General features: G+C 40.3%; 1 protein-coding gene across 5 annotated transcripts in view; it reads right to left on the reverse strand.

Annotated features, from left to right (window-relative positions):
• Window positions 1-754: 754 nt before the first annotated feature.
• Adam21 (ADAM metallopeptidase domain 21) overlaps window positions 755-10998 on the reverse strand; it is a 25523-nt gene continuing 15279 nt past the window's right edge. For 4 of the 5 annotated variants that reach the window (XM_033766691.1, XM_033766689.1, XM_033766690.1 and 1 more), the window contains one exon: window positions 755-3300. In XM_033766691.1, coding sequence (XP_033622582.1) covers window positions 983-3205 — 2223 coding nt within the window. In that variant the 5' untranslated portion in view covers window positions 3206-3300 and the 3' untranslated portion in view covers window positions 755-982. Of the gene's footprint in view, window positions 3301-8831; window positions 9313-10998 lie in introns of those variants that run through there. The other variant, XM_033766688.1, reaches the window with a different exon arrangement.

The raw sequence follows: 10998 nt of genomic DNA on the forward strand, positions 1-10998 counted from the left end.
TAGGAATTGAGCCAGAGCCACAAACACCCGAAACTAGACTTCTATTAGGGGAACAGGGAGCAGAGGACAGGGTGCCTGGTTGTCTCAAACAATAGAGAGTACAGCGGGGGCAGGGGCTGGCTGGGTGAGGTTTTATATAGGCAAAGGGCCATACGAGGAGGGGGCATAATGGAGGCAGATGTTTGGCTGCAGCCAGAGGTGAGGTTTAAGTCCATTGGCAGGTTTGAATTTCCCAGTGGGAAGGACTAGAAAGTGGGAGAGCTTTGTGGCAGGAAAATTGGGTCATTGTTTCCTGGACTGATGTATTATCTGCCAGGAAGAGCCATTTAGGATGTGGGGTCAGGGCCAGTTTATCTAGTGGAGAACTCAGGAAGCACCCAGGGACCAAGGTCAAGAGGGATGGTTTATTAACCAAAGAACAATCTGTTCATACTCATTAAGAATTCATTTCTCTCACTTGTATGCCATGAAAACCCAAGAAGTTCAGTGAGACAAATATTATCATCATTCCTTTCTTTTCATATTTTGAAACAGAATGTCAAAAAAGTTAAGTAATTTTCTGAAATTACTAAATGTCAGTATAGAGGAAGACTTTCTTTTCAGATTTGAAACAGAATGTCAGAAAATTTAGTTTCCCAAATTACTAAGTGGCAGTAGAGAGGAAGACTCACCTTCGGAAACTCTGAGGTCTATCTTCTGCTCTTCAATGAGTCATATCACTGCCCAACAAACACAAAAAGAGTAAAGTGGGTTGTTGAGAGAAGAAATAAGCTTTATTTGCTGTGTCAGACCATGCACAGTAGGTAGGAGCATGTTAAGAATGACCTGTATTTAATGACAAAGTTTCTGGTCCAGAGAAAGGAAAAATCATTGTATCTTTCTATAAACTGTCAGAAATGTGCTCAGCTTGGGCCATGTGCTATCATTTCACTGCCTGGGAACTAAACCTTAATCATGCATAGGTTTTAAATCAGACATTTTCTTATCCTGATGAGTAATCTTCAGTCTGCTTGGAACCAGAACGTATTTGAGGATATACATATATATATATATAAAGCCCAACAGTCAAGAGACAAATCAAAACACACACAGAAAGAGTCACAACTAGTGTTAAGAAAACACTTTTTGTTGTAGACACTGGGCCACTGTCAATGCTACCTCCAAGGCCTCTGTGCAGGCAGTTGGGTGGGGACCACCCTTCAGTACAGTGGCAGTGATGCTTGTTATTGCAGGTCCCCTTCATATTGCAAGTCTCAGGAAGGCAGACTTGTGGCAGGACAGACAGACTGACACACTTCTTGTGGATGCAGATCTTTCCTGCTCCACAGGCAGTGCCATCTTTCACTTCACCAATGTCAGGTATGCTCAGCCCTAAGTGATGGCCAATACTCCAGCATGGGACACCATTGACGTGGGTGTTCCGCAAAACAGAATGATCTTGAAGATATGGCATGTCTTCTACATTTTCACACTGAATTCTCCCACATAAGATGTCAGATATGTTACATTTTATGTATACCATGCCGTTTGTACCACAGTGGCCAAAACTGTTTCCCTGAGAGTTGATTTCTCTATAACAGTTCTGAGATGCACTCTTTGCCTTTTGGCCAAAAATCTCCCTGCACTGTTTGTCATGGTTATTACATTGCTTTTGATAACAGTAAGCATTTTTACTGCAGGGCATCCCATCCTGCACATGTGCATCTTCTGGGCACCAGTGGGATGTGCCATTGCACCACTCGGGAAGGTCACATTCATTGACCTGCTGTCTGCACAGTTCCCCTGATTGCATGAATTTGCAGTCTTTGCAACACAGTCCAAAAGCACAAGCAGCTCCAGACCTCAGAGTACAGTTTAACAAACAGCAGGGATCATGTTCACACTGCTGTATTGCTCCACAATCACACTCCTCTTCTCTTTCAACCACAGCATTCCCACAGCGTTTAAGCAGAAAGACTTTTGCTGGTCTTGGAAAATTGTGCAGGCATGATCCTTGGTTTAAAATAGTTTTCAGAAAATTAACATAGCTGCAATTGGTGAATCTCTCTGCTTCTGGTATTCTGAGAGCACTCATGATGCAACCACTTTTCCCACATGAACAGAATTCCTCATCATGCTGCATACCCAAAATGTGACCCAACTCATGGGCCACAGTGTTAGCAAAGAGAGACCAAGGGTCTCCCTGGAAATTACAAACTCCACAGTCAATAGGAGAATGACATATTCCTGCAACATAGGCTAGACCAAGTATGTTTATATGTGAACTTTTTATGAAAATATGTGCAGCATCATGCTGTAGCTGGGAAAGACTGATTTTTTTCCACTGAGAGAAATCATTCAAAACTTGTTCTATACTTGTCATCTGGAAAATGTTTCCTTGATTCCAAATCTCAATCCCAACCAAAGTCACATAGGTACTCAACTGATGATACATAGAATCCACTATATTAACAACAAGAAATATGTCCTCTTGAACTTTTGACAAGTTGCTTTGTGAGTAAATGAAGAAATCATGGTCTATCACTACAACCAGCTCCAGAAACCATATGTGGGTCCACCAATCTCCAGCAGAATTGTTTTTCTGAACTAAGTTCTCATCTACTTCAAATTCCAAGGGCTGGTATGCAGTTTTCTTCTCTGTTAAACCACACTTCATGGGTGGGAATTGTGTCTCATTACTTTTTAAACTGTAAACTAGATGTTCAAATGTAGTAGAGTGCCTGATGGGTTCAATTTCATACACGAGGTCATTTATTTGTAACACTCCCCGCAATCCCCCAAAACAGACACTGAAAACAACCAGAGACTCAAGGGCTCCTTCCACATAACCATGATAGTAACAGTCATCAGGGATGAAGGGGTGATCCTCCAAGAGGGCATGTTGTTCTGTGTAGGTGAGTACAGGGAGGTGTGTGGAAACCAACAGCTTCTTGACCCTCATGTGAACAACATGTCTCTGGCCCCCAAATAGCAGGCTATAGGAGAGCCATCCTGTACTCTTTGCACCTCTGCCCCTGCTGTTCACTTTCAAGGGGGTCACCACTTCTACAGAACTGAGACGTTGGGCAGGCCTAGCCTGGGAGAGGCTGGGAGAGATCAGAGACACCTCCAGCCAGAGAAACAGAAGAATGATCCTCATGGATGCTCCATCCTTCACAGCCCCCATTATGGAACTATCTGTCCAATGCAGAAGAGTAAAAGGCATTGCTTGCCTTGCTCTTTCCCCTGTAGTTCTCAGGGTGCAGTGCTGACCTTTATGGATCTGTGTCTTGGGAGAGTTGGACCATCACAGCTGCAATGCTAAAAGCAAAAAGAAAAAGAAAAAGGAGACAGGTGATAGAATTGAGTAAACAAGTCAGGGAAGAAAAAGAATAGAGTGATTAAAAATTGAGGAACTCAAGAAAGTTATTTGGATTTGATCTGAACAAATGGGTGTGGAGAGTGAGGAGGGCAGAGATGAGACCAACCGGGCTTTATGTTGATAATGGTTGAAGTTGGAAGAAGGGTGCTTATACAATTATCTACATTATGTGGGTAGAATAAAATTGTTAGAGCAAAATTAGAGTCTAAAGAATAGGGTGACTTTGTCTAACAATGTATTGCTTTATGTTGTCCTTGCATAACTATTGAAAGTGTTTCATTTGTCAAAACTGGAGACATCAAAAATAAGGACACTTCTTAGGTCAATTTGCATTAATGTCATGCTTTACATTAGTTTTTTCTATATTTGATGTCTCCTCATTGTAGTCTCTATTCATATCTTTATTAAACTGCAAGTCCTTGATCACTTTCACTCATTTTAGTATCTTCTAAAACATCTTGTGTATTTCTGTATACAAAGAAAAATAGAAACAAACAGTGAAGTACATATTCATGTTTAATTATAATTCTAGAAAAAGAAATAAATTCATAAAAATGTGCTATCTGTTAAGCATATTAGTTTTACAAATAAATAAGTTAGCTAAAACTTATTAGGCAGTTAGACAGGGCTGGGCTCTGAGCATAGATAACAATTGAGGTACATTCACTGGTTAGCATTATAAAAAGAGAAAAGGTACTACACCTACATACTTCCTCTGCGGATAAATACAGTGATTGATATTAAATAGGCATCAATCTCCTCCATAGCCCATTGCCTTCTTCGTTCCACATATGCTAGCTATACAGCTAATTTCCCCATTTAATCCCCATTTAATCAATATTACCTGGGTGACTGTACTTGTAATCTTATTGATTGTGAAAGACAAAAGTAAACTAAACTTTAGCTGTGCGGCCCCCCACCCCAGGCTATTAACTGCGCTTTCTGCTTCTCTAACCTTTCTTTCTCACATCCTGCTGATTAGATCAACAGCTGCAAGACTCTCTAACCACAGTAAAACCTTATCCAAAACAAACAGACCCTGAAGAGAGCTACTACCCTAACTCATCTAGAGAAGCCCAGGGTTACAAGTTTGTTCAGCCCTATAAAAACCTTGCTTCTTTTTGATTCGGAGCTCCACTCCCTTTGAGACTGGGGTCCATGCTCATTAATAAACTTCTCCTAGTCCTGTGAATTTTCTGTCTTCATGCCAGTTATTCTCATTTCGTCTGACAGTAGGTCATGGTTTTTTCCAACCTCCTAATTTTACATTCAGTTTTGTAGCGTTGTCTCACTTTGTACCCACCTCACCACATGGCTTGGCTGTATAAAATATCTTTGAAGAGTGGGATGGGTGGGCAAACCAAATTCTGGACCCTCTTCTGTCTTAGAAGCTTTCTTCTTTTGTTTGTTTTGTTTTTTTGTTTTTTGGGGGCGGGTACTGGGGATCGAATTCGGGTCTTTGCGCTTGCAAGGCAGGCAGCAGTAGAAGCTTTCTTTCTCTCAATACACTTTTCCTACTCTAAACATACCTTGTTCCTAGAATTCATTATTTGATTTTAGAGAACATAAACTCACATTTTGAATATCTAGTAGGTTTGGGAGTTACGTCTCTTCCCCTTTTATCTCTAAGAAAAAGAAAACTGTCTTATTAAGGCAAAGGCATCAGATTGCCTGCAATTTTATTTTTATTTATTTATTTTTAGTATATGTTTGTGGTATGTGCAGTTTACAGTCATCTTGGGGAATAGGTACGTATTTGTAATGCAACTCATTTCTTTTTAATACCCTTTCCTCTTTCTCTAATTCCCCTTTCCCCATTATGATTTTTCATATTGTTCAGTTTAGATCACGTTTATGGCATATAATATTTATGTTTACTGAAGTTATTAGGTACCTGTACTTGACATATAGTTATTCTGCTCATTTTACCTTAGCATCCACACCTCTAACTTAGTCTCTTGAATGCCTTCAAATATGTAGTAGTAAAATGGAAATAATTTTCTCTGTAGCTAAAGCTGGACTTAATAACAGGGAAAGATGATTTCCTTCTAATGCTTTTAACATTGCTAGGTATGCCTGAGCCCATGCTATCTGAAAGATCTCAGGAATTTTCTTTGTTCTACCTTCCCACCACAAGCAAATAAGGTAAAACTCAACGCACTGTGTTAACCAATGAACCTGCTATATGGGAAACTCTGGTTGCTGGGTCCACGTGTGAATGAAGCATTGAAACTTGTAATTTTCTAACCAATGAAATGATGTGCCTGTAGCCCCGCCCCTTCCTGCAGTGTCTAACAACCCAGCTCTGGCTGAGTTGCAAATCCCAGACTGACCCACCAGAGTTAAGAATAAAGCTGTACACTTTGCTTCCGAGACTCCTCGGTGCGGCTTCCACTCCCTGGACTACCTGCATTGAGCTGTAGATGCTGATGCTTTAACACTAGAGCTGTGTGTGAGCTCTGGAGCTGTAACACTAGAGCTGCATATGCTGGCTGGCACTTTGCTGCCACAATATGAACCAGCTATCCGCATTCTAGGTATCTTCCCCAAAGAGCTTAAGACCTCCTACTACAGTGATGCACACATAACAATGTTTATAGCACTACAATTCACAATAGCTAACTCTTGGAGGCAGCCTGTATGATTGTGTAAAGAAAAAATGTGGTATCTATACATAATGGAAAAATACTTGGGAGTAAAGGAAGACAAATTTGAGACATCTGTAGGAAAATAGGTGCACCTGGGAAACATGCTGCTCGTGAAATAAACCAGACATACAAGCTTCAGTGCCGTACGCTATCTCTCATTTGAATAAGGCAAAGTACAAAGAGTTAGGACCTGCCGTTTTAGAATTGCCAGGGAAGGGTCCCCATGTTTGCTCAAATATATTTACTGCCAGTTTTTTTAAAAATGGGGAATTGTTTTACCTGGCATACGGTCTGCCTGGCAACACCTATTCATTTCTTTCCTTCATCATAACAAAAGCACTTTCATATTCAGAAAAAAAGAAAGTGCCAGATGTGTCAGGTACTAGGGAAAGAAAATGAAACAGAAACTAATATTGGTTTGGTGCAGAAACCTGGGGCAGGAGCAAAAATAAGCTCTAGGGGCCTGTAATATTGTAGTTGATACTTTATTCTGAATATACTAGGAAGAATTCTTTTTATATGCTGGAGAAAATGTCCACACATTGTGTCATCTTCACTAACTGACAAAAAATAGAGGAAAAGGCAACAAGACTGAAAACAAAGGAAACAGACATTTATTATATATTATGTCGCAAACCAGATTACTCCCAGGCTACACTTTATGCTTGAGGGCTCCTCTTATTGGGTAGACCTCCATAAAGACTACAGGAAGGGCTCAACAATGCACTGTATGAAACTCACCGATTATAATTCATAAACAAGAGACTTGATAAAGGTTTTCTGAAATTCGATCATAAAGCATGTAATTATTGCCCTCGCTACTAATAAGTTCTGAAGCTGAATTTGTCTCTAAACAATGAGAAAAAAAAATACCCTCGGATCTGCCATCAAAACTGCGATGTAACAAAGTAATTCTCATAAAGGAGGTAAATGAAGAGCCGATTTAAAACATTACAGAGAAATGCATGTCGCAGGTGTGTCAGGACTTAAATAATGAGGATGTTCAAATTTTATGGAGTTTGCGATGCTTTCAACCTTTAAACATTTGGGATTCCTTGCCATTCCTTTTTTATGCTAAAGAAACTTTTTACATTTGAAGGTTTGTGTTCTTTCCTCTTAAAGCGGGTACCTGATCACATAGACGCGTCACGACCAAAACCTTCATTCCGTCGGCGGGAAAACATCGACAGAAGTACAGCTTTTCATAAGAAGAGTGTTCGTTTCTAAAAGAATCTTTCATCACACTAGTGCGACGCTTTGTATAGGAGAGGTGGAAGATGAAGATGGCTAACCAAGTGCCAATCAAATCTTGAACTCTGAATGCATTTCTAGTTCACGCTTCGTTTAGCCTGATTCAAGCTCCCCTCCACCTCCGTACAACTTCTATTTTCTGACAGCAGGATGGGGTGGGGGAGAGGAAGAGGAAGAAGAGGGCGAGTGTTGGGAAGAGGGAAAGACGGAAGCAAGGAAAGAGGGAAGGGGGGAGAAGGGGAGAGGAAGAAAGAGGGAGAGAGGGAGGAGAAAAAGAGAGGGAACAAACTACACCTTCAACCTCTTTCAGGAAGGCTGGGTTCATCTATATGCCTTGTAAAACATGAGCTCTAAAGAAAGTACGTCTTACTGAAGGCTCTGTCCAAGAAACACCATTCTCAGAGGCCTCATATACATTACGGTTCAAACTCTAGCCTCCTGCTCTCAGCAGCCCACAAAAGCAATACTACATCTTTCATCCTGCAAAATCTAACTGCACTAACTTCTACATTTCTTTCCTTCTATTTTTATCCTTTAATTTTTAAATTTTATTTTATTATTTACTCATTGCCTTTGTGCATTTTTGAGACAGGGTCTCTCTATGGAGTTCAGACTGGCCTAACTCACTATGTAGCCTAGGCTGGCCTTGAGCTCCCAGAGCTCCTCCCGCTTCAGGATTACCGGTGTGCACCACCATCCCCAGCTCACATTTCTTACCAACCACTCTTCCACTCACTTCCAAGTCCTTGGCATCCAGCTGATAAAAGTCTCCACTAAAGATCTTAACTCCCATCTTAGCTGATGCTAGCAAGTAAACACGTCATCTGAAAGCCAAAGCTTTTTAAGTTTTCTTTAACTTCTTCAATTCGCCTTTGAAGCAATGCAGTTTACTCACTCACGGCTACAGGCTCACGAAGGATAAATGGTTTCCAGGACTTTCACCCTTACTAACCCATCAGGGTCAGCACTCGTATCTCCCTTTCCTCTGTGAACTCCCCGTCCCAGTCTCAGGGGCAGTCACCGGCCTCCAGGACGGGACTCCTCGCTTTCTCCTCTAGAGCACATCTACCTCCTCCCTGAGGACCTGCTCCTATCAATCTGACCCCCTCGCCACACTGGTTTTACGATCTCCTACTAATTCTCTGATTTGCCTGGAACTATCCTGCTTTTAAAACTGACAGTCTTGCAGACCACACAGTCCCCCTAAAACCCAAATGGTCAGTCACCCTATTCACAATACCTTACTCTCTGCCCATGCTGAAATCAATCACACCTTGAAAAATAAAACAAAAATTAAGACATTTTATTGTATTGTATCCTAGACATTTCTTTGGACGCCAGCTTATGCAGAGAAACAAATATATATATAATTTTTGTTTTGTTTTTGTTTGTTTGTTTTTTCGAGACAGGGACTCACTATGTAGTTGAGACTGACCTGCAACTCACTATGCAGCCCAGGTGGGTCTTGAATTCACAGCAATCCTCCTGCCTCAGCCTCCCAAGTGCTGGGATTACAGGCGTGTGTCACCACACCAAGCTTTAGAACCAAATTTAATGAATAACTAACTTACCAGGAGAGGAACCAGTACTTTCCATTGCTCTTTCTGTCTCTACCTGGTTTGTATGATCCTCATCAACAGGCATGTGCAGTTGAGAGCACACAGAGCAAAGACAAACATAAGACCTCACCCTTTTGTCTTTCACGTGACTGAGTTCTATATTTAGTTGCCTAGCAACAAGGACCTGCACCTCCACACAAATGGCAACTACCTCTCCAGGATACTTTCTCCTGTCTGCCATTTCTATACAGCTTTATTTCTACATTCAAGGTAGCTGGAACTAAATAGCCTGCTCAACTCCACCTTATGTTCTCATACACGTTTTTCAGTACGTTTGCAGTACATAATGTTCATACTGCTCATAGGAAGTGGGTACATGCACATAACACATACCAATTTTTTAAATCCATCTCCATCTCTAGGTCCCTTTCCCACATGCAAAAAAAGTTTCTCTCTTATTACCTGTCTTTTATTTTGCTCTTTATTCATAGTTTCAATTTTTCATATGAGAGAAAAAAATGAAATATTTAAGCTTGTGTGTCTGACTTCACTTAACATTATGGTCTCAAGGCACATCCGTTTCCCTACAAATGATGCAAGTTTATGCTTTTTATGGCAGACTAGAACTCAATATTATTGTGTATAATACCACATTCTCCTTGTCCATTTCTTTACCCATTCATTTACTGGTGGACGTATAGGATGCTTCGAAGATTTAGTGGTTGTTATTTGTGCTGTTATAATTGTGGTATGCATGTGTCACTATAACGTGATGCTTTTACACTTTTAGGAATACCTGGGTCAAATGGAATTTCTTCTTTAGTTATTTTAGGAACCCTATACTGATTTTTATAAAAGTTATCCAAGCTTACACTCCCATAGATGGGATATGAAATGCCTCATCAGCGTGTGTTCTCATCCTATTTCTTGGACATAGCCATTCTTTCTGGAGTAAGAAGAAATGTCAGTGTTGTTTTCATTTCTCTAATGACCAGTCCTGTTGAAGATTTGGTCATGCACTTAGTTTCCACTGGTGTTTCTTGTTCTGAGAAATGTCTACTCATTTCAGACGCCCATTTTTAGTTGGATCTTTTATTTGGGGAAGTTACTTTGTTGAGTCCTTTGTATATTGCAGATAGCAGTCTTGTCTGAAGAATAGCTGGCAAAAGTTCTTTTCAAATTCTTTTGTTTGTCTCTTCAGTCTGTTGGTTGTTTCCTTTACTGTGCAATAGCTTTTAAATTTGATATTGTACCATTTGTTGACTCTTGATGTTATTTCTTGTGCATTTGGGGTTCTGCTCAGAAAGTTCTTGCCTCTGCCTATGTCTTCAAAAGTGTCAACTATTTGGCCTTCCAGCAGATTGTTTCTGATTTAATATTTAAATCTTTGATCCATTTTGACTTTAGTTTAGTACATGGTGAGATATGTGAGTCAGTCTTCTGCATGTGAATCGTCAGTTTGGCCAGCATCGTTTCTAAAGAGGCTATCATTCCTCCAGCATAAGTTTTTGGGCCATTTGTCAAAATTGAGTACCTGAGAGTCCTTGGAGTTGTTTCTGCACCCTCTGTTCTGTTCCATCGATCTACATGTCTATTTTATTTGCCAAAACCATGCTGTTTTTGTCATTGTAGCTTTTTGAGTATAACTTGAGTTCCAGGATAGTGATGCCTTCTGCTGTGCCCTATTTTGGCTATTAGATGTTGATAATTGTTATCTCGTCCTTTTGACTTGTTCCCTTCACCGGTATGCAGTGACTCTCACTGCATCTTTCGATTACTCTCGCTTGAAATCCACAATGTCTGAAATTAGGATACCTACTGCTGCTTTTCTCTGGGTTCTCAATGCACAAAATATTGTTTTCCATTCTTCGATTTCTGAATTTCTCTCTCTTTTTGGTACTGGGAACTGAACTTGGGACTTTGCGCTGGCAAGGCAGGCGGCAGAACCATTGAGCTAAACCCCGGCTCCTGTATATATTTTGAGTAGATATATTTCCTGTATATTTCATATTGTTGGATTTTGTTTCTTGATACATTCTGGCAATTTGTGTCTTTTGATTGGGAAACTGGAACCATTCACATTGACAGTTATTAATGAGAGGTTCTGACTTCTTCTTGTTGCATCATTTTCCTTTTTTTTTTTTTTTTTTTTTTTTTTTTTTTTTTTTTTTTTTTTTTT

Source organism: Fukomys damarensis, unplaced genomic scaffold, assembly GCF_012274545.1.
Source record: "Fukomys damarensis isolate Sample0158 unplaced genomic scaffold, DMR_v1.0_HiC HiC_scaffold_21, whole genome shotgun sequence".
Classification (NCBI taxonomy): Eukaryota; Metazoa; Chordata; class Mammalia; order Rodentia; family Bathyergidae; genus Fukomys; species Fukomys damarensis.